Source organism: Panthera leo, chromosome A1, assembly GCF_018350215.1.
Source record: "Panthera leo isolate Ple1 chromosome A1, P.leo_Ple1_pat1.1, whole genome shotgun sequence".
Taxonomy (NCBI): domain Eukaryota; kingdom Metazoa; phylum Chordata; class Mammalia; order Carnivora; family Felidae; genus Panthera; species Panthera leo.
Window position 1 is genome coordinate 325499 of NC_056679.1, and position 24366 is coordinate 349864.

At 43.2% G+C, this 24366-nt stretch overlaps 1 protein-coding gene across 1 annotated transcript in view; it reads left to right on the forward strand.

Annotated features, from left to right (window-relative positions):
* The window catches only part of ATP12A (ATPase H+/K+ transporting non-gastric alpha2 subunit), a 28623-nt gene extending 10194 nt beyond the window's left edge, over positions 1 to 18429 (forward strand). The window contains exons 9-23 of the mRNA XM_042921018.1: positions 322 to 520; positions 669 to 778; positions 2337 to 2471; positions 6015 to 6207; positions 8141 to 8316; positions 9226 to 9362; positions 11515 to 11665; positions 12952 to 13120; positions 13207 to 13361; positions 15370 to 15493; positions 15683 to 15828; positions 16312 to 16445; positions 16585 to 16686; positions 17312 to 17403; positions 17488 to 18429. Coding sequence (XP_042776952.1) covers positions 322 to 520; positions 669 to 778; positions 2337 to 2471; positions 6015 to 6207; positions 8141 to 8316; positions 9226 to 9362; positions 11515 to 11665; positions 12952 to 13120; positions 13207 to 13361; positions 15370 to 15493; positions 15683 to 15828; positions 16312 to 16445; positions 16585 to 16686; positions 17312 to 17403; positions 17488 to 17516 — 2052 coding nt within the window. The 3' untranslated portion in view covers positions 17517 to 18429. The remainder of the gene's footprint in view (positions 1 to 321; positions 521 to 668; positions 779 to 2336; positions 2472 to 6014; positions 6208 to 8140; positions 8317 to 9225; positions 9363 to 11514; positions 11666 to 12951; positions 13121 to 13206; positions 13362 to 15369; positions 15494 to 15682; positions 15829 to 16311; positions 16446 to 16584; positions 16687 to 17311; positions 17404 to 17487) is intronic.
* Positions 18430 to 24366: the final 5937 nt, after the last annotated feature.

Genomic DNA, 24366 nt, shown 5'->3' on the forward strand with positions numbered 1-24366 from the left:
CTACGTTTTCACATTTCTTAAAAAGAAAAAAAATATCCTTGGCAATTTCTACAACTGAGGAACTCAGGCATATTATTTACCTCCTAAGTTTAATAAAAAGATTGTGGCATATAGGTCTTTATGTGGTTTATCAGGCACTGGGTCAGCTTTGCTGCATGTGTAACTATACCTCTGTTCTGCAATCAGTTCAGCTCCAGCTGCTTCTATGTTCTGGAGCCCAAGTTCAAAATGATAATTTTTCTCAAAGCTTCTCTCTCTCTTTCTCTCTGTCTCTTTCTATCGGTCTCTCTCCCTCTGTCTCTCTCTCTCTCCCTGGTCTAGGTGACTCTGTCGCTGACAGCTAAACGGATGGCCAAGAAGAACTGCCTGGTGAAGAACCTGGAGGCAGTGGAGACCCTTGGCTCCACCTCCATCATTTGCTCAGACAAGACTGGGACTCTGACCCAGAACAGGATGACCGTGGCCCATCTGTGGTTCGACAATCAGATCTTCATAGCTGACACCAGTGAAGACCATTCAAGTAAGTCTTTTGGAACATTCAGTGGGGCCTGAAGTTGTGGACTTGAGCAGAGGAGGCCGAGCGGAATGTGGTTGCAGTCTCAGAGAATTGTTTGAATAGTATGGGTATTAGGCCTACCACCCCCAGGATCCACTGTTCTGTTTTCCAGACCAAGTCTTTGATCAAAGCTCTGGAACTTGGGCCTCCTTATCAAAGATAATAACATTGTGCAACAGAGCTGAGTTCAGACCGGGACAGGAAAGTGTCCCCATCATGAAGGTAAAGTTTCAGCATCACTCAGTCTTAAATCACAGCCAGTTTGAAGTCACTTTCTCCATTCTGATTTGGTGCTTGATTTAAATCTCTCCAACTATGTAAAGTTTGTACCAGTAAGAACAAGTCTGACTCACAAGATCCACAGAAAATTTTCTTCACTCTAAGTAGCTTTCAGAAATCACAGAGATGTCTAAAAAGTCCTCAGAACATTGATTTGGTCTTTTGAAAATTCTGTCTCATTCCTGAAAATGGATGTGCCTTTAAGGTACTTTCCTTAAAGTAGATATAATTAAAGTTTCTTTATTACATAAATGCCATTCACTTTATTACTTAAATCCATTCGCTGAAGTTTAAAATATAATTGGATGAAAATAGAAGGATTGACCTTAGAACGTATTCCTCTTGGCAGAAGATGGGGTTCTAAGGGGTCCTGGAATGTTGGAATATACAAAAACAAACTTCTCCCTCCCCCTCCTTCCTTCCCTTCCTCCTCTCTCCTCTCCCCTTCTGCTTCTCCCTCTCAGTGAGTTCTCCTGGCTTTTCTGTTCGCCATCTGTTTCCTTCATTGACTCTTGCTCTTTCTTATACGTTTTATTTGATTGGCTTTCTTTCTCTATCAGACAGCTCATCAATTCTCTTCTGGGCCAATCATTTCTCTGCCCATATCTTTCAAATCCTCATCTCCAATTCTGATTTCTCACCCAAACTCCATGGATCTTCAGTTAGTTTTGTGTTTCCACTCAGAAGTTTTGCCATGTTAGACTCTCAACAAATTATACTTGTCACCTTCCACATGTGCCCAACCTGGCTCTAAATCACTCTCTTGTCCAAAATTTCCTACTTTTTCTATGACATAACCATTTTACTTGTCATTCAAGACAAACCTTTTGGAAGTCGTCTTTAATTTTCTTCATTCCTAATATCTAGTGAATCACCAAGTCCTATTATTCTTGCTTCAAAAATATCTATAATTTTATATTTATATTATCACTAGTACCTTATATCTAATTAATTATACCAACCTCTTAATTAGCTTCCATGATTCCAGTTTGTCCCTTCCCCAAGTCTTTCTTCCGTGCCACTAATTTTCCTTAAAGACTTCATTAGATGAACTGCTTCACCTAACTTTGCTCAAAAACTTTCTGTGCATCTCTGTTTTTGGCTTCTCAAGTTTTAGACCTTGCCTGCCATATCTACCTGTATGTCCAGAATATATACCGAACTCTTCCATTTCATGCCTTCTTTCATGACATTCTGGTTTCCAGAAGGCTTTCTTTTGCACCTTTATCTCTTGGTAATCCATCCGTCTTTCAAAACTAGTTCATATCTGCTTTTTTCATGAGACCCTCCAGCTCTCTCAGAGCTCTGTTTTGAACTTCCCTAATGCCAGTAGGCAGCACCATTCAGTTTAACACTTTTACCATGCTTCAGTCAGTGGCTAATTGTGGTGTAATCATTTGTTAGATGGTAAGCTTAACTAGGCTCTATGCTGGCTCATTAAATATGATCACAAAAGAACCAGATTATGTGCTGCAAATATTTGTTATCTCTTGATTCTCAGAGAGTTGTCGTCGGAGATGCCTCAGAAACTGCTCTTTTGAAGTTCTCAGAGGTCATTTTGGGTGATGTGATGGAAATTAGAAAAAGAAACCACAAAGTAGCTGAAATCCCTTTTAATTCAACCAATAAATTTCAGGTGAGTTTTTCCTCACAACCGAATCTTTGCCATCACTAGACAGCATTTCTAGCTGTAAGTATCCTTTGGTTAGTGTATATTTTGAATGATATTTGACTTCAGAAATAGTCCTCAGGGATGCAGGGCCTGGGCATCTAATAAGCCCAGAATAGGTTTCCCTTGCTGGCCTCTTTCCTTTGCTGGAAGTAGATAGAGAAGAAAGAAAAGTGGAGATCTTATCAGGTGCCGGCTGTTCCTGTGAATGATCTATGTTACACACACACACACACACACACACACACACACACACACACAACCACTTCACTCCCACCCCTACCCCCACCCCCTCTGGGTAACATTTGCACAAGTGAGGGGCAAAAGCCATATCCCAAAGGATAAATGAAAGGTGAGGGAGTGGGGAGAAGTAAAATTTACTGTGCCCTTCATTTATGTCCAGCACTTTACATACATTCTCTCAGTTAATCCTCACAATAAACCTGAGGTAGGGCTAATTAATCTCAATTTCTAGGTGAGGAAACAGGCCCTTAGAAAATATTGATGAAGGAAAGAAAGAAAGAAAGAAAGAAAGAAAGAAAGAAAGAAAGAAAGAAAGGGAAAAAGAAATGGAAAAGGAAAGAAAAGAAAAGAAAAAAGAAAAAAAAATGTCAATCCTAGCAGAGTTACCCAAACATTTGAGTGGCACAACCACTTTTCACACATCTCTTCAACTCCCAAGGCCATGTTTTTTCTACCACAACACAAAGGCAGAACAGTTTAGTTCAGGCCACGTGAATAAGCCTTGCCTTTTGTGAAAACCAATGAACAGTCTTCTCAGATGACTATTACCAGCCACGTTGCTTTCTAGTTCTGCCCCATATGCAGTTGACAGGGATCTCCTTTCTACCCATTGCTCAGGAAGAAAATGGCCATCCTTTGCTAGCTGTCTTCCCTCATTCCAGGCTAGCTAAGGACCCACTAGCTCTATCCTTCTCATGGGGGGACAAATGGCAATTTGTAACCCAGTTACTGCTGCAAGTGGGACTTCCCATAGACTCCAAAGCTGAGAGCAGGGCGTCATGACTTGGTCTTTGCATAACAGGAAAGTATATAAATAAGATAACCATGTCTGTGTAAACGTTTCTGGTATTTACCCACACATTTTGTTTGGATGGCATTTAGGATTGGGAAATAACTGTGTTGCAAACGTCTTTGTGAATAACAAGCCAATGAAGAATTGTAGTTAGCCAAATAGACAACTAAAAACTGTATGAAGTAAAATACTAAGGCCAGGAAGTTAGATCTCTTATTCAAAACATAAGTGAAAATAGAATGAGTAACAATCCTAAAATAACAATAGTAATGATAGGTATTATATGCTAATTTCTACATACATTGAATCACACACTCTATAAGGTAGGGAATGAGGAAACTGAGGTACAGAGCATTATCACACAGCTAGTAAGGGCCAGAACCAGGATTCAAACAGACCCAGGGAGTTCATGCTCTTAAGGCGTAGATTGAATACCTTCTAATCAGGAACAAGACTCAGAATCTGACTGGGGTTCCATCTACTCCAGTAAAGCCTTTCCTAATGATGTGAGAAATGAGAAAAAGTAGGTTCTGTGAAGCCTCATGTACTAAATGTTGAGGAAGAAAGTGGGCTACCCAGAGTTGGAAGTAGAAAGGAGGTCCTATGTGGGCTCCTGCAGAAGAGGTCAAAGAACCTCTTTGGGTGCTGTTAGTGCTACGTTATATCTACACATGAGCAACACTCAACCCTAATCAAAGAGTCTTAGATGTCATCACCTTGGTCTCTGGGGTATCATTCAACCAAAGGAAATAAAGTGGAAGGTCTATGTCTTATTGATTTAAAAAAGCGATTACCCAAACTGAGACTGGTCCATAAAAATATTTCCAATGGTTTGTGGCAAACTGGTGAAAATGATGACAATATTTTATAAAGTTTTATATAAAGATGAATATATTTCATTTAAAATATTATCCTTTATATGCTGCCTGATTAAGGCAGGGACTCTAGTAGCCTGAATTCAAATCCCAGCTCAGCCACCTATTAGGGTATGACCTTGCACATGCCAGTTAATCTCTCCGCACCTCAGTTTCCTCCCTTGTAAAAGGTGGTAATTATAGTACCCACAGCCTTAGGGTGGTTTTGAGAATTAAATGAGTCAATTTGTGAAGCACTTAGAACAGTACACACTACAAAATTGTTTATTATTCCTACTTTTTTTTTCAAAGTTTATTGATTTTGAGAGAGCATGTGTGAGTGGGGGTGGGGGAGGGAAAGAGAGAGAGAGAGAGAGAGAGAGAGAGAATGAGAATCCCAAGCAGGTTCCACGCTGTCAGCACAGAGCCTACTCAGGGCTTCATCTCACAAACCATGAGATCATGACCTGAGCTGAAATCAAGAGTCAGTGCTTAACCGGATGAGCCACTCTTGCACCCCTATTATTCCTACTTTTTAAATGTTAAAATACCATATCTTTGAGAAAATGATAGTGGTAATAGATGTGAGGTTTTAGTTTGGCTTTGTGTTTGGTTTTGGTTAGTTGCTTTTTTTAATATGTTTACTTGCCCATTTAAAAAATACCATATTTGCCCTCTACTTTTTTTTTTTATTGTGCTTCTCTCTGATATGCAGAAGGCTAAGAACTACTGGTTTAGAATTAATGGATAGACCCAAAATGGCAGATTTTTTTTTTTTTTTTTTTTTTTAGTAACTTACTCATTCTCTAGCAAACACTCCAGCTTCCGGGATTTACTTTCAGAGGCTTGGAAGAGTACCTGCTTTACAATAACAGCTTATATAAGACTTCACCATTTTATGATCATTTATAAGTTTTTTCAGATTTTTTCTGATTATCTTATTAGGATGAATCTGGAAGTAGAATTAGTAGGTGAGAGGATGTTGATGTTAAAATTGTGGAACCTACTTAACTCTTCTCCTGAAAGCCTGTGAGAATGCCCACTTCTTCCACCCCTACCGTTTTCCTTCATGTCCAGGCTGTGAAACTGGATTGATTTGGAGACGAAGAGGCACAGGAATTCCTGCTGCCCTCACCCCTGCCTGAGCTCAGAATAGCGTTGGTCTGAAAGGCTGCTGCTCACAATAGGGAGGTAGCAACAGGAGGTGAGATAAGGTGGCCAAGGTCCTCTGACCCCCACAGGCTTCCCAGGAGATCTGGTTCAAGACAGAGACTTCATGGGCTAACAGCCACATCTGGTCTCCCTAAAGCAACCAGTTTCTTTTTGAAAGACCAGCTCCACTTAGTGTGGATTCAAACTCAGGGTACCCCTCTGAGTTGGGACCAAGTCTAGATCTCTGTGTATTATTTGACCACAAAATTAAAAAAGGATAGAACATGCCTATAGCGAACACCCTTTTTCACGTCAAGGATGAGTAGCCCAGTGAGAGAGAGGATATCTTTAATCTTCTTGTCATGTTGCTAATTAAGAGATCTGTCCAGTTCAGGCCGTTATTAGTAAAGATAGTGTCATTATTCAATGGCAGGCTGTACCTAACGTGCTCAGTTCCTTCCCTCCCAGCTCTCCATACACAAGACGGATGACCCCAATGACAAGCGCTTCCTCCTGGTGATGAAAGGAGCCCCCGAGCGGATCTTAGAGAAGTGCAGCACCATCATGGTCAATGGCCAGGAGCAGCCTCTGGACAAGAGCACAGCTGAGGCCTTCCACACCGCGTACATGGAGCTGGGAGGCCTGGGGGAGCGTGTACTGGGTGAGCTCTTTGTAGCAGTACCCTTATCCATCACCTGTTGGGTGTGAGGCTCTATGCCAGGTCAGGGCACAAGAGGAGACAGGCTTATTATCTAGCAGAGTAGCTGTGGCACCCACATGAATCACAGAAAGCATGGCAAACAAACATGTATGAGAATACTGTATGATAGTACTGAGGAGGGTGGGGTTGCTTCCAGATGAGGAAAATCTGGGAAGATTTTATGGAAGGAGTTACATTTTAAACTCAGCCTTGCATGACCATATTTGAAGGGAGGTGGAAAAAAAGTATTCACAGTAGAAGGAACAACATAAGCCAAAGCACAGAATTAAAAATGGACGGGGTCTGTGCACTCATTGTGAGTGAGCCAGTCTGTGTTTAGCATTGCAGGAGAATGAGACGACATAGTCCTAGGAAATGAGCTGGAAAGATAGACTGCAGGGCATGATATGGAGTGCCTTATGTGGGTGAGGAACTGGGCTTTCATTCCACAGTCAGGAGAGCCACTAAACGCTTTGCAGCAAGTGGACTGATCAGAATGACAGTGTTTTCTAAAGAATAGTTCTTGGCAGCAGCAGGGAGAGGAGAGGCATGGCTCTCAGGAGGAGGTTGCTCCCTCATTCAGGTGAAAGAGGGTGGAAATTTGATCCAAGGCAATAGGAATGTGAAAGAGGGGTCAGACACAAGAGACTTCATGGAGGCAGAACTGGTAAGTCTGAGCAACTAGTTAGAGGAGAAAATTAAGTTTAGAATAATGTTGAAGTTGCTCACTTGCTTATTAGGGAGAAAATAGTGCCAGTTGCAGAGACTAGGGATGTTAGAGGTGGAAGGAACCATGGAAATCCAGCCACTGTGGCAGAAGCCTAACTGTGGTAACTTAAGTGATATCAAAGGGTATGTTCTTAATGAGAATCCTGGGTTGACAGAAACCGAATATGAATTTAAGGTAACAGAAGTTCACGGTTGATGATAAGGCTCATTAAACATCGTAAAAGTTCTTGCCAGTCGAGATGGAATCTGTGGAATGTGTGTTTCTAAAAGATATTTGAGCTTGTTAAGCAAATGAAATAATTAAATGAGATAATAATGCTTTAAGCATGCCTTAAATAACCCACAGCACCAGGTTATGTTTTCAGTGCAGGTTTGATACCTATCTGACCAGAATCACTCTAGGAACCTTGTGTTTGACCTCTCAAACTCTGTGCTTTACTAAAATGTGTAAAGCAGTGGGGCATGCTGAAAACAAATTTGATGTGAAAGCTGATGAGAAAGTTATACGACCTGGGAAGTCCCACCAGACACAGGAATCTTTTCTGCTTCAACCCATGAGAGGCAGATGCCTTCTGAGTAATGAAAGGGTCTCCATTCCTAATGGCCTTTCTCTCACACTCACCTTGATTAAACATGGAGCTTCATACCATTCTCCTGACGCCTCAGATTCTTTCCCCAGTTTGTGCACTGGCACGTTCCGTTTTCTCTGCCTAAAATGGCCTTCTCATCCCACATCTCCCTTCTCTCCCTGGAAAATGTCTAACTCCTCTTTCAAGAATCATCTCACTTGTGACCTCCTTGGGGAAGTCTTTCCTGATTCCCCAGGTGACTCTACTCTGTAACACTCACTTACTTTTTTATGCTTTATCTCTTATGTCTCTGTCTCCACACTAGACTAAGATATCTCCAGAAGCAAAGGCTGACCCCTCTTGGTTTCTATATCCTTAGAACATAACAGAGAATCCAGTGGGCACCCAGTAAATTACTTTTGAATGAAATACGTCCTTCCTAATTACAGCATGCATTATAGAATTGAAATAATGAAACAATTCTGGTATCCACTCAAGTATTAGTAAAATAGTAAAAGTGTATGAAAATGTTCCTCCTTTTCTTTTGTTATTTCTTATCCTAATTTCATTGACTCCCCAATTCATGCACATTCCAGGTTTCTGTCATCTCTACCTGCCAGCAGACGAGTTTCCAGAATCTTATTCATTTGATGTAGACACCATGAACTTTCCCACGTCTAACCTGTGTTTTGTGGGGCTCTTATCAATGATTGATCCCCCCCGGTCCACTGTACCTGATGCGGTCACCAAATGCCGGAGTGCAGGGATCAAGGTGGGAGTTATTGTCCTGACTTAAGAAGTCCTCCATTTATGTTGTACACTTCTCTAAGAATGGTTGTCATAGGAGGTAGTCAGTGTTCAAGTCTCAGGTAAATATCATAATCCCCCACCCCCTTTTTATCTCTACTTTCACTATACTGAGATTCTAGTAACCGTCCAATAAAGGCAAAATGATTGTGTCTGGGTGGAACAAACCACAATAGTAACTGCAGTGAGAATGCCATGAATTGACTCTTTCTTGCCCTAAACTATGATAGAGAATAAAAGGTTCTATTGCTGGGGCGCCTGGGTGGCTCAGTCGGTTGAGCGCTGACTTCGGCTCAGGTCACGATCTCGCGGTCCGTGAGTTCGAGCCCCGCATCGGGCCCCTGTGCTGACAGCTCGGAGCCCGGAGCCTGTTTCAGATTCTGTGTCTCCCTCTCTCTGACCCTCCCCCATTCATGCTCTGTCTCTCTCTGTCTCAAAAATAAATAAACGTTAAAAAAAAAAAAAAAAGGTTCTATTGCTTAATCTTGAGGTTCAGCCTCAAAATCCATTTGCCTCCATGATATCAGAACCAAAATATTAATTCCATTACCATGTTAATAACAAGACTGTTGAAGCAACATGAGGCTCTCTCAGGTAGATATCCACCAGCCCTTTCACAAATAAAGTAACATGCAAGGGAAAGGTCTTCCTCTAATGTCAGAGGAGGAAATGTAAGAAGCTTGGAAGCAAGGATAGATCCAAGGAGATCAGTGTGTCCTTCAGAGACAGTTTTGTCTTTGATCTAAAGATCAAAACCTAGCCATAAGGGCAAACCACAATAATCACTCATCACATTCTGGGCTGATATTGAACTATCCCTACTCTGGCCATCTGAGATTCTCATTGTTCACATGCCTCTCTCATTGTGTTCTAGGTTATTATGGTTACAGGTGATCATCCAATCACAGCCAAAGCTATTGCCAAAAGTGTGGGTATTATTTCAGCCAACAGTGAGACAGTGGAAGACATTGCAAAACGCCTCCACATTGCTGTGGAGCAAGTTAACAAACGGTAAGCACAGAACCAATGTAGCAGAAACATTCTTATCCAAGTTCGTATCCTTGTTGGCTCTAAAGAGCTGTGCTATTTGGAGCAAATCCCTTTTTTTTGCCAGACATTATCTCAGGGTAATGCTAGGCTGTACTGGTACCATGAAAATTACCCATTATGTACTCCTTGTATGAAATTTTAAAAACCCAGTGGAGTAGACCGGAAAACTTCAGTGCCAAATTTAGAGTGAGAAAAACTGAAACAAAATTTATATGAAATTACTTGCTGTCGATCCAGTTGTATAATCAGGAATATTAAGAACCCTCTGTGTTTGGTGCACTCCCCTAGGGCTCATTTTGAGTATTTATTCAGTTGCTTCCTGAGGAAAGATTCGGTTTTCCATAGTGTCTCCTAATTCTTGTAATCATGTCTATCCTTTAGTCCACTCATCCATCCATTCAGTCATGTATTAGCTTTCAACAGTTAATTGTTGAGTGCCAACAAGGTACCCGGCACGGTGCTAGACACTGGAACTATAGCAGCAAAGACACCAGACACTATCCCTGCCCTTGGGAAGCTTTCCATCTAGGTTGAGGGACAGAAAAATAAAAACTATTTGTGATGTCATAAGTACAGTGAAGGAGACACACAGGGGACAAGGGTTCTAGCAGTGGGAGGAGAGTCACCTTGACTGTTGATAATTCAGATGACCAAAGACTCCAAAGTCTTAGTGTAAAAATAAATATTGGCTTTATTATAACTTCACACATGTTGGGGGGAAAGGGAGAGACCAATGAACCCCCTCTAGTTAACCCAAGCATTTATGCCTTTTAGAATACCAAGCTGTCAGGTAATAAATTATTACCCGAGCAACAAATTACCACTTAAGACAACCCAACAGAATTATAGCCTCTGGGCACAGCAACAATATCTGAAGTCCGAGTATTCCAATGCTCCTTTGTATAAACAACATTCATCTACAAAAGCTTTTTGGAGCTTTTGTTTATTTTCTTTGTTTTTAAAAATAATAGGATTACGCATTTTCATGCAACTCACCACACTGAATAGGGGTTGGGATGGATACTTTGGTGAATGTTTTCAGTTATTCACTGTGTCAACTGTAGCTTCATGATCATGTAATACTTGTGCTTTTGCAGCTGTGGGGAGAAAGGACACACCCTTTTCTTATCTTACTTTCATATATATATATATTTTTATTTTTTTTACCAGAACATAGAAATACCTGTATTTTGAGTCAAGTGCTAGAATTCTAGAATTTAGCACCAACAGGAAAACACAGACCTAAAAATGTTCAAAACAAACAAGTGTAAAGAAAAAGGCATGCAGTGTTTTGTACGTAGAGTGTAGAAGCTGAGATTTGAAGGCTAAAATGTGGAGTGTTAGTCAAGGGAAGAGGAGGTGAGAGAAGCCCATTCCTGGCAAAGGCAGAAAGACCTGTGAAGGCCTGAGGGCAGTGGAGGGTATGGAGGTATGGAGGGCTCAGAGCTGGGAGGTCCAGTGGGCTGCAGGAGAGAGCCAGCCAAAGGGGAAGTGACGCTCAACAGCACAGGCTGCACCCGGCCTTGCAGACCAGGTTAGGGACTCAGGGGTCTGCTCTAAGTGCAGTGGAAAGCCTCTGAAATGTTTTAGCATGGAACAATACAATCAGATCTGTGTAATTGATTACACTTTCTAGAACCTTACTTTTATCGGCAGCAGATAATAGTTTTCCTCAAAGAGGACCTCAATAAATTGTTCTCCCTACACAGCTCATTACACAGTAGACACTATAAGTCTGAAATAAACAACAAAGAATTGTTACCTGCGTGTTTTGGCAAAAACTGAATTCTAGGACCCAAAACATATGAACAGGAAGTTACATTGCCCCAGGAATGTTCCCACCCGTTCCTACAAAGCAAAAGATTTATTCCTATTGTTGTATGATACCAGGAAATGGCTTTATTTTTTTAACCTCAGTTTACTGTCTTGAAATGGAGACCAGCATGTCCCCAGAACTCATAACCCCTATCATCCCACTAGATAGAGTATTAGGGTCAAGGACATTGGATTCCAGGTAAAATTCAAAGAGACTTCGGCCCATTTCCTGCCCAGAACAGCATTTTAGTATAAGATCCAACCTTTGGCCTCACTCAGTTCCTTCTGGCCCTTCTAGGGATGCTAAAGCTGCAGTGGTGACTGGCACAGAGCTGAAGGACATGAGCCCAGAACAGCTGGATGAGCTCTTAACCAACTACTCAGAGATTGTCTTTGCTCGAACATCCCCCCAGCAGAAGCTGATCATTGTAGAGGGCTGTCAAAGGCAGGTGGGTGGACAGCAGTTCCCAAAGAACCTTCCAGGTCTGTCACTGTCCTGTGGGGAAATTTGGGGCTGAGATCTGGATCCCAGATCAGGGGTATGGCACTTTTTAAACCCCTCAAGAAACAATTCTTTGCCCGTTTTCATCACCGTACATTTCTACCCTCTCAGGGGGCTGACCCTCCACCCTTCTTTGAGACCCTCCTGCATGCACAGCTTTCTGACAGTGAAGCATTTGGTGCTGTGGTAGGTGTGATTATAGAGAGATTTTATTTATTTTTTTTTTAATTTTTTTTTCAACGTTTTTTATTTATTTTTGGGACAGAGAGAGACAGAGCATGAACGGGGGAGGGGCAGAGAGAGAGGGAGACACAGAATCAGAAACAGGCTCCAGGCTCCGAGCCATCAGCCCAGAGCCCGACGCAGGGCTCGAACTCACGGACCGCGAGATCGTGACCTGGCTGAAGTCGGACGCTTAACCGACTGCGCCACCCAGGCGCCCCGAGAGATTTTAAAGTGTAAGATATACACATGCACCCCAATGTTTCTAGCAGCACTATCAACAACAGCCAAAGTATGGAAAGAGCCCAAATGTCCATCGCTGGATGAATGGATAAAGAAGATGTGGTATTTATATACAATGGAGTATTACTCAGCAATCAAAAAGAATGGAATTTTGCCATTTGAAACTACGTGGCTGGAACTAGAGGGTATTATGCTAAGTGAAATTAGTCAGAGAAAGACAAATATCATAGACTTCACTCATATGAGGACTTTAAGACACAGAACAGATGAACACAAGGGAAGGGAAGCAAAAATAATATAAAAACAGGGAGGGGGACAAAACATAAGAGACTCTTAAATATGGAGAACAAACAGAAGGTTACTGGAGGGTTTGTGGGAGGGGGATGGGCTAAATGGGTGAGGGGCATTAAGGACTCTACTCCTGAAATCATTGTTGCACTATATGCTAACTAAGTTGGATGTAAATTTAAAAAATAAAATTAAAATTAAAAATAAATAAATAAAATAAAAGTGTAAGATATAGAGCAAAAACTGTAAAGACACAAGATATGAAATATCCACTTTAGCCTGCCACACACATGGTTTTAATTATCGAGCACGTTGTTCTTGCTCCAGGATTTCCCGGCTTTATCTTTTCCCAGAAACAAGCCCTTCATTTCAGCTCTAGTCATCCTTACATCCTCCAGAGGAAGGGGAGACTGTGTTGATCTTGTCCTACCCGTGACCCCTTAGGCCTGCTGTCTCCTGTTTTCTCATGTGTCCCCACAGAATGCGGTTGTTGCTGTGACAGGGGATGGAGTTAATGACTCTCCGGCTCTAAAGAAGGCAGATATTGGGATTGCCATGGGGATAGCAGGTTCCGATGCGGCCAAAAATGCAGCTGACATGGTCTTGTTGGATGACAACTTTGCATCCATAGTCACAGGAGTGGAGGAAGGTGAGTGAGGTCTCAGGTGATCTTACTGAGACAGGGGTCACCTGGGGGTCCAAGAGCAAATCCTATAGAAGAACATCTTTGCCTAGGTCGCCTGATCTTCGACAACCTAAAGAAGACTATCGCCTATACCCTGACCAAGAACATTGCTGAGCTGTGCCCCTTTCTGATCTACATCATTGTTGGGCTCCCTCTGCCCATTGGCACCATTACGATCTTGTTCATCGACTTGGGCACAGACATAGTAAGTAGCACTAAAGGGAACAGGATCTGATAACTAATGTAAACTTCAGGGTCATTACCTTCAAGGGCAAGGAGATGGACGAAATCAGTTCTCCTCGAACTTCGATGTAACAGGGCCTGAATTTCTGCATTTCTAGTATTTCTTAAGTGATACCGATTCTGCTGGTCCACCAGCCACATCTTAAAGCAAAGTACTAGAGGGGCACCTGGGTGGCTCAGTCGGTTAAGCGTCCGACTTCAGCTCAGTTCACAATCTCGCAGTCCGTGAGTTCGAGCCCCACGTCGGGCTCTGGGCTGATGGCTCAGAGCCTGGAGCCTGCTTCCGATTCTGTGTCTCCCTCTCTCTCTGCCCCTCCCCCGTTCATGCTCTGTCTCTCTCTGTCTCAAAAATAAATAAGCGTTAAAAAAAAAATTAAAAAAAAAAAAAGCAAAGTACTAGAGAGATCTGTCAAATGTTTGGAAGTTAAAACCACTTCACCTCGTGTAAGAGCTTTTCAAGACATGAGTTCTTCACCCTCCCCCCAAGATATGCGATTCATTGGTTTCAGCTCATGTGCCTCCCTCCCCTTTGGAGAAGAAAGCACTATCACTAAATAGCCCCTGTAACACTGCGGGCCCAATGGCCACCGTGATAACCCACACCTGCCCCTTGTTAAGTAAAAGAATCTGTGGTCTGGAAGCCCCGCACCTAAACACAGTAAGAACTCGCAGTTATTAACGCTTTATCAGGCCTCATATTGACCTACAATAACATCACCTAAACCCTCCCTTCTAGTATGTATCCATTTAAGAAAGCATCATGACAGTTATCCACATGGCTCCAGCTTACACAGGCAAAGGGAGGAAAAGGCAATAGGGAGCGAACAGAATTCGCAGTGAGAATGGCCCTGCAAATGGCCGGCTTCTACCCTCTTGTTTTATGTAATACCCAGGCAATCTCCACATTGCAGAGACACTAAAGCCATCTTTACCTTAGAGGGGAATTGGGGTCCTTCATGGTTTACACTCAGATCACTTTGCAGGCTCTTTCAGTTTGCTTCGTTTTCTCCACTGCAGTGCCTCTTGCAGTGTGGTCAGGGCATCACCTGGGAACTTGTTAGAAATGCAGATTCTCTGGCCTTGGGAAAGTCTGGGGGTGGGGGGTGGGGCCCAGCGATCTGTCCTTAAAAGTCCTTCCAGGTGGGAGGGCCTGTGAGAGAACCAGTGTGACCTAGTGGCATGCCAAAGGGGGAGAGGATGGCAGGAAAAATCTGCCCCAGAGGGGAAAAGTGTTTTACAATTAGCATCTTTAGAACTGCCAGCACATGTTGATAATAAAAAGTAGATTGATTTTTAAAGCCAACTATTTTTCTAATGTTGATTTATTTTTGAGAGAGAGTGAGAGAGCCAAAGTATGAGCTGGGGAGGGGCAGAGAAAGAGGGAGACACAGAATCCGAAGCAGGCTCCAGGCTCCAAGCTGTCAGCACAGAGCCCAACATGGGGCTCAAACCCGCAAACAGTGAGATCATGACTTGAGTTGAAGTCAGAAGCTTAACTGACTGAGCCACCAGGCGCCCCCCCTTAACTCTTTTCAATTTCTTCTTCTTTTTTTTTAATGTTTATTTATTTCTGAGAGAGAGGGACAGAGCGTGAGCAGGGGAGGGGCAGAGAGAGAGGGAGACACAGAATCGGAAGCAGGCTCCAGGCTCCGAGCTGTCAGCACAGAGCCCGACGCGGGGCTTGAACTCATGAACCACGAGATCATGACCTGAGCCAAAGTTGGACACTTAACCGACTGAGCCACTTAGGTGCCCCTAAAGCCAACTGTTTTTAAATTCTCTAGAGACAATCCACCCCCATTGTCTACACCCTGGATAGACCAGTTCCATAACCCCGTAACCCCACCACCATTATCATCCACCACCCCACCATCTACCCTGAGGCCCCTGGCTATGCCACTGCCACTATCACTCTGTTGGTACAGCACAGTGTTTCAGGGCTAGGCCTCACAGACTCTCTCCCCGTCTAGATTCCCTCTATTGCCTTGGCTTATGAGAAAGCTGAAAGTGACATTATGAACAGGAAGCCTCGCCATAAGAAGAAGGACAGACTGGTGAACCAGCAACTTGCCGTATACTCTTACCTGCACATTGGTACGATGAGAGCACCTCTCACCTGTCATACGAGGGACCTCCCAGAGAATGCATTCCAGTCACAGGCAGAAACTGTTTTTCCTTCTGGGGTGGGGTTGGGATGAGAGGAGAAACCAAGAGGAGAATGAGTGCACACGCAATTCTGAAGTCATTCTAGAACCTCTACCCTTACCTCTTTTGTGCTTTTAGGCCTCATGCAAGCTGTGGGAGCTTTTGTTGTGTATTTTACCGTGTATGCGCAGGAGGGCTTTAAACCCAGCATTCTCGCTGACCTCCGGGTAGAATGGGAAAACGGCAATGTGAATGACTTAGAAGACACCTACGGACAGCAATGGGTAAGGGAAGGAGACTCTCCCTTCAACGTCCTCCTGTTTCCCCCCTCCTCTCACGGCCTTGTCCAGACTCATGCAGAACTTTCAATTCCCTGGACAGCCTTAATGAGACAGAGAAAGTAAAAGTTTTCTCAGTTAATAGGGCTTGTGGGCCCCTTGGTTACATTGGTTTGGCCTTTGCCAGGACTCAGCCTTCTCTCTTGAATCACATGCCTTGAGGTCACTTTTCTTACTTTGGCTTTGCAATTGTTTTGGAGGAGGAGTAACCAGTCCAACAACACCCACAGTTGGGCCATATCAATTAAGTTAGCATCTTTCCCTACTCAACTGGTTAAAGAAAATAAAGTTTCTTCCCAAGCACAAGGAGATGATCCTCTGTCAATCGTGGTGAGGTGGGGAGAAAGTAAAGCTTTATAGAACTGCATGGAAATCTCCTTCCAAGTTTTCCATCTGGGGTCTCACGGTCTCCTCTTTGTCCATTGACAGACATGGTACCAGAGGAAATACTTAGAATGGACAGGCTACACAGCTTTCTTTGTTGGCATCATGGTCCAGCAGATAGCGGATGTGCTCATCAGGAAAACCAGAAGGAACTCCATCTTCCAGCAGGGCCTCTTTAGGTACTGCCCACATCCAGCCTCATAGTTCAGCCCTGGGCCTTCGACACAGGAATGATAAGGGTCATGCCTGTGACTCCACCGGTGTGTGGCCCTGTGGCCACGTGAATTCAGAATCTGTTTGCTTTTATGTTTCTTGTAGAAATAAAGTCATCTGGCTGGGGATTGCCTCACAGATTATCATTGCTTTAATCCTCTCCTACGGGCTTGGAAGTGTCACAGCCCTGAATTTCACGATGCTCCGGTGAGTTCCTCTTCAACAGTGGGCAGGAAAGAGCCAGCCCTGTTATTATTTTTTTTAATGTTTATGTATTTTTGAAAGAGAGAAAGAGTGAGTGTGGAGGGGCAGAGAGAGAGGGAGAAGGGGATCTGAAGCGGGCTCCTGCTGATGGCAGAAAGCCCAACGTGGGGCTTGAACTCACGAACCGTGAGATCATGATCTGAGCCGAAATCGGACGCTTAACTGACTGAGCCAGCCAGGCGCTCCAGAGATAGCCATATTCTGAGCTGTCACAGCCTAAGTGAACATTAGGATTCCAGGGAACTCTTTCCTCTCCAGCCTTTCAAAAGAGATAAGACTGAATCTGTGCTATATTAGAGACTTAGACCTGCTAGTTTTCCCAGAAGAGGAAATGGGTTTCACCATCCCAGCTCTACCCTCATCTAATAGGACACTTCATAGGCAGATGTTGCTTCTACCAGTCACAGTCTGGTAAAATAAGAAGCTTCCCAGTTTTACACTATATGACCCAATATTGTTATGTCCAGTAAGGCAGAGAAAATGAACAAGAGGCCCTCTGCCCGTGGGCAGGAAGCTGGGCCTTTTCTTTGGATGCACTCAGACTGACTTTCCTCCCTCCTGCTTCCAGGCCTCAGTACTGGTTTGTGGCTGTGCCATATGCCATTCTGATTTGGGTGTATGATGAGGTCCGAAAACTTTTCATCAGACTCTACCCTGGAAGTAAGTAGTAACATAATTTTTGAGACTCTGTTTATCCACTTCAACAGACTCCCCATTTCTCATTAACTTTTTCTACCTCCACAGGCTGGTGGGACAAGAACATGTATTACTAAGACCACCTCACTTCCCCAGATTCCCAGTTGCACGTTGAGCCTGTTCTTTATCTTCTGGCTGCTGTCTGGGAGACCACCGCAATAAGGACTTATCCAAATGCAGAAAGAGAAGGCAGAAAGCAGTATGAAAGATACTCACTGAGGTTTTGTACTTTCAAGCAGAAATTCAACTGTTTATATATGATTTGCATCTCTATTTCCGTCTCCTTGTTTAGAAATATGTGAATTTCAAGGGAATGGAGTAGGGAAGAATGACATGTAAGTGTATATAAAGTCCACTCATGTTAAATTGCCTTAGGTGATGCAGCCAGCTGCGCAGATTTCCCTGCTAGATAGGGTTGGTCGAACCTCCATTCCATACCCTATTAAAAGCCCAATGACCTTCCTAGATTTCTCTGAATTCCCAGAGAGCTTATAATTTCATGGTCACCCTGCTCAAAAGTTAATTCAGCTGAAGAGTTGCAAAAGGTGGAAGTAATGGCAGGTTTACATCACAGGAACATGGACAACCTCAGTTTTGACCCTGAGACCTCTTTCTTAACAGTCCACCACCCATCTGCAGCCCTCATCATCTGGCCAGTCCTGTCGGTGCCCTTCCTGCCTCGCTCCCTCGTTGCCTTCCACCCCCGAGACTGAGCCACCAACTCCTCCCAAACTGAGCTCCGTGTCCGTTTTGCATATCCCAGTCCAAGTGCTCTCTCGACTCAAAGGAGTTTTCAGTTATCAGGGTTCAACCTCAGTAGAGAACTGGGGTTTAAAACAGTAATATTTATTTCTCATAAAATGGTTGCAAAGCACTCTCTGGCACTAATTTTATGTTATGATTTAACTTCGCTTTACTCGTGTGTAACACATACATCCATGTTGACAGCCCCTAAGAGGCTTCATTTTAAGTAAAAGATGTTTTATAAAACCCGGTCTCATTGTGGTATTTTAATTAATTTGGGTTTTTCTAGAATGCAGAGCATAGGACACCAAAAAATGAGATGTGAGGGGCATCTGGGTGGCTCAGTCGGTTGAGTGTCCGACTTCAGCTCAGGTCATGATCTCGTGGTCTGTGACTTCGAGCCCCACATCGGGCTCTGTGCTGACAGCTCGGAGCCTGGAGCCTGCTTCGGATTCTGTGTCTCCCTCTCTCCCTGCCCCTCCCCTGCTCATGCTCTATCTCTCTCTTTCTGTCATAAATAAATAAAAACATTTAAAAAAATGAGATGTAATTTCAATTTTTTTTTCTTCTTTAAGTCATTTTACTTTTCTATGGCAGGTCTAAAATATAGGGTTTACCTTCTGAACTCCCCTCTCCAATATCCCCGTTCTATATCCCAAGTCAGGATTTCTGGGGGAGGATACACCTTTCATCACTGGCCCTAGGGAAAGCAATTTTCGTAGCACTGACTTGACAGAACCTGAAAATTGCATGTGGTTAAACTTTCCCATTCCCAGCCTACCCCATCACCTCTCCTCCATTGCTCATTTAAACAAGGATATTCTGCTGCTGATGGCTCTAGGCTGGTGTCTCTGGAACAGGAAGAGGGGGACACAGAGCCATAGTACTCTGTCATTTTCTCAGGGGTCACATTGAGAAGCATAAAAGAGGTCAGGGGCCATCATTGTAGCTTTATGTAAATAGCTTATAATATACAATGTATATTATGTGTGTATATGTAAGTGAAAATCGTATTGCTGTCCTCAAGATCTTTCATCTGTATTTTTAGCCCCAATTATCACTGGGTTAATCTCACATCAGTAGTAGCAGTGAACTGGAAACCCTTCCAGGCAGCGACATCATGACCTTCTCATTCCAGTCTTGACAAGGCAGCTAATGCTTTCTAAACTTCAACTAAGAATAATTTGTCCTCACTCTGTTTCCTGCCAGGCTGTCTGAGTGCTCCTGGCTGTGACGGTTGGTAGCTCTTGGTCCCGCCAGAGCCAGCCAGGGAAGCTATAAATACAACACAACGCTCTAAGGGGTTTCACTTGACTTTGAGGTAAGTTTGAAAGGAGTAACATATGAAGTAGATGTCTCTTCACAGCAGGAGTCGTATCTAGAATTACTTTCATATTGTACGTACACTACTCTTGCAAAAAGTTGACACTCAAATATTTGTAAAATGAACACATAACTAATTTAAGGAATTCCAGAAATGAGAGTCATAGATCAAGTAGTTTTCTTAAGTGGTAGACAGAATAAGGCAATAAAATCCCATATCAGAGGTTATTTTTGTTTGTTTGTTGGAGGAACTATTTCATTGACCCACTAAGGTAGGCCTAGATACGTTTCAGAAAAAACAGCAGAGTTAACTTTAATTGGTGTGGCACATTCACAGCAACTCAGACAGATAAAAATGAGGCCAGATTTATTGAGTCTTTATTTTTTTAATCTATGTTTTATTCGGATTATAAAATTGCAGCTCATTTTAGAAAACTCTAATATCCAAGAGTAAAAAGAAAATTAAAATCATCCTGAATCTAACTGCCTAGTAACATATAACATAGTAGTTATTTCTTTAGGGTTTTTCTATACATATATATTTTCAGGCAAAATTGAAATACAAAGTTTTCCATTCTGCCTTTTTACTCACCATTGAAGATGTGGGGGTTTTTTGGTCTTTTTTTTTTTATGTTTACTTTCGAGGGAAAGAGAGACAGAGAGGAGGGGCCGAGAGAGGGGGCGGACAGAGGATCTGAAGTGGGCTTTGTACCTACAGCAGACAGCCTGATGTGGGGCAAGAACTCATGAACCACGAGATCATGATCTGAGCTGAAGTTGGACACTTAACCAACTGAGTCACCCAGGCGCCCCTGAAGACATGTTTTTTAATAGTGTGCAATATTCCATACTGAGAGTACTTTAATCACATCCCCATTGTTGGTTGATTTATTTCAAACTATTCATCTTTAACAACAACAAAAAAAGGCTGTATCTTGTCATTAAATCTTGTACTACATCTCTGATTATTTTATATTTTTAATTTTTTTTAATGTTTATTTATTTTTGAAAGAGAGAGACACAGAGCACAAGCAGGGGTGGGGCAGGGAGAGAGGGAGACACAGAATCTGAAGCAGGCTCCAGGCTCTGAGCTGTCAGCACAGAGCCCGACGCAGGGCTTGAACCCACAAGCCATGAGATCATGACCTGAACCAAAGTCAGACACTTAACTGACTGAGCCAGCCAAGCGCCCCTCTCTGATTATTTTATAATTGATTTCTATGGAGTGGAGTGGAGACAAAATGGAGCATTTTAAAGGCCCTTGATACACATTACCAAGTTTCTTTTCAGATAAGCTGTCTCAATTTACATTCCTGCCAGCAATAATAAAGTGAATATTTATTTCGCCTGTCATTAGACATGAAAGATTTATCAACTCTAAGAGATTTTGATTCATTCACCAAAGATGTAGATTGCCCACTGTGCAGTCTGAGCATACAGCAGGGAACAAGACAGAATCATGGAGCTGGTACTCCAATGGAGTGGCAGAAAAAATATAATTGCAAAAGGGTTTGAAAAGACGTAATGAGGCTTAGATAGTAAACTATAGGATGGGGAGGTGTGGTAAGCCTACTTTAAATGGGGTGGTCAGGAAAGTCCTTTTTCTTTTAAATTTTTTAAATGTTTTATTTTTGAGAGAGAGACAGAGTGCAAGCTGGGGAGGGGCAGAGAGAGAGGAGGACACAGAATCCGAAGCAGGCTCCAGGCTCCGAGCCGTCAGCACAGAGCCTGACGCGGGGCTCGAACCCACAAACCGTGAGATTATGACCTGAGCTGAAGTCGGACACTCAACCTACTGAGCCACCCAGGTGCCCCAGGAAAGTCCTTTTTGAGGAGGTAAGGGACAAGGAGCAGCCACTGTCAAGAACAGAGAGAAGAGAATTCCAGAAGAGGGGACACAGTGAGGTGTGGACAGCAGGGACATGAACAGCAGGTGGCAGGAATATGGACAGCAACAGGAATTAACAGGATTAACAGCCTGGTTAATCAGGCAGTTGGAGAAATAGGCAAGAATCTTCACATAGGGTCTCATAGTCCCTACGAAGGAGGTTGGATTGCATTACAAATACAATGTCACACTATTAAAGTTTATTAATAAAGGCAGTGATTTGCTCCAGTTTACATGTTACAATCACATGGGCTTCTGCATAGAGGACAGGAGGGGGGCCAGGAAAGAATGGATGTAAGGAGGTGAGTTAGGCAAGTAAAGCTATGATTTAGACTATGCAGGTGGTAACAGGTATGAGAACAGTGTGTGAAATGCACTTGGCTCTTGTGTGTGTGTGTGCCTTTAACTATATAAACACTTCCACGGAAGAATTTTGTAAGGGAAGTTACCTGTAGATGATCCAAATCAGGCCACTAGAAAGGTCACCAACTTCCCTGACTCCATGATCATCAAGATGAGAGAAAGAAAAAATATTGAGGCAAGAATCTTCCTCCTAGGAGACTTCTTAAATAGATAGAACTAGATATACATCTAAATGTACATATGCTAGTTGCTCCTGACTCTACATTTATAAAGAGCATAAGGTCTCCACATTCATTCATTCTGCCATCATCACTCCACCTGTGGAGTTTAATGTCTCCCAAACAGAACAGTAAAAATAGCTAATATTTATTAAATACCCTATTACATCCTGGGCACTGTGACACCTTCCTAAAAGCATTGTCTCATTAATGCTTACAACAACTGGACCAGTTAGTAGTGTCAACCTTGCATTACAAATAAGGAAATGGAGACTCAGGTGAAGTAACTTGCCCAGCGCTGTGGATTTCTTCTGCTCCACTAAGCGCTCAATTTTAGAATCTGTGAAATGATGTAGGGAGAATTTGTGCTTCCATGGAAAGCTACCTGCTTGTCTAGATCACACCCTTCAGGTGTTATTTAAAGTTATCAAGAACTGACAGCAATTCAAAATATTCCTTGTCTATAGATATGCAAAAGACTCCCATCTCCTGAGGGACAATCCTCCTTCCTCTGGAAAAGCCAGGTTCATTCCATTTGCACAATCTTCTGACATTCCTTGACTACAAAGAAACACATGCTTTCTGTCCTTTCAACCGGTTCTAACAACTGGTTCCTACATCTAAATAATAAGCCAATAAAATCTTTAAGACTTGTTCATTCCATTGCTTCTAGAGCCATGATTTTATCTTTTCTTTGAAAAATATCCTTTCACAATGAAAAGAGAGGAAGAAAACTGCCATTCACTCCTTTCAGGGGCTCCTAGCCTTGGTGCAGTTGGATATCTACCAACTCCAGGGGGGCTAATCTTCCCCAGCCAGCTGCCCAAACAAGCCCCAGGGCCTGCCTTCCATTTTCCACTTTTGCTTCATTGATGCTGTTTTTTCCACCTCAGACCAGCTCTCTGGCCAGACTCCTTCCTCCCCAGACCCCATTCTTTGTTCTCGACCCTCTCCTCTTACATACCAGAACACAGCTCACCAGATTTTATCTTCTCGGTCCAGAGGCTCTAAGATAAAATGTAATGGAAATTTAAGACAAAAACCTGCTTTACTTTAAAGAGACAGAAGCTCCCCTCTACAGAGTTATTGTAAAGATAAACAGATGTTGTGGAGAAAAGCACTTTGTAAGCCTGAAAGTACAAGAATTTATTAGTTTTGTTTTCTTTTTGCATTTTATAGTCATAACATGGAATTTCTCCCTCTTGCTTTCATTTTTCAACAAAATCGAGCACGTGCTAGGTATACAGCACCAGGCTAAAAGATGTGAGGAAACTAGGATTGATTAGTGTGGTGCTAGCCTCGTAGGAGCAAATGATACAACACGTTTGTAAATGAGCTGTGGATGGAGGTCAGGGTTTGACACGGGCAGCAGAGGCAGTGTTGTAGGTATTCAGACCACCCTCCGCAGGTCTACTCAGCCGTTAGGAGGCGGGATTTCAATGGCAGAGACGAGGCAGAGCATCACAGCTAGGGAAAGGAGCAGGCAGGGGCCACAGGTGTGTTCCAGTAGGTCACAGTGTGTCCCAGAAGCCAGTGCCCTTCAAGGTAGGTTTCAAGATACCCGGGTGAAGTAACTGGAGGGCAGAGAGACATATCTTCTGACCCCTGTGTGCCTGGGTCCAGTATTCTTCCTGGTTGCCCCTCGGGGGCTGCAGTATCTGTGACCAAACCCCCAAGAGACAGAAATAAAGTTGCCTGTGGGAGTAAAAATCAAATGAACTCATCCAGGGCCAAAGCAGAGATGGCAGAGTTATCTTAAATAAGACCCACGCTAAAGACTGTCAGTCAGAAAGCAGCTGTTCACAACAGAGACAAAGAAAAGGAACGCTGAGGCCTGGTTGATAAACCCACTCATGCCTGTCAAAAGGAAGGAGCCTGGTCTCACCGACCCATGTGATGGCTCCCCTGGTAGGTCTAGACCTAAGGTGAGGACAGGTATTGGCAGGCCCACATCAGGTCACAAATTCCTAATTCCAAATTCATGTATCTACTTTCTGACTTCTGCTCTCCCTAATTCCAAATTCATGTATCTACTTTCTGACTTCTGACGCAACCAGGGGAGGAAAGCCTGGCTGGGGAACGTAAAGACCTCATGCCCATGGCAGTTATTTCATAATGTTAATTTATTACACAAGCATCTCGTTGACATACTTGAGCTTCTATGACATCAGTCATGGTGGAATAATTTGACCCTCTGAAGCCATAAATTCCCTGGAGAAGACTAAGGGGCCACTGCCCCTGACAGGTCTGTGATCATTCCTTTTAATGTCTAGGGTGGGAAACCATGGGCTGGTCCTAGGGGACAATGGGAGGTAAGCCAGGATAGCAGACAGTGGAGCCCTTGAATGACTGGCTCAGGAGTCAGGACTTTGTTCAACAGGCAAACAAGCC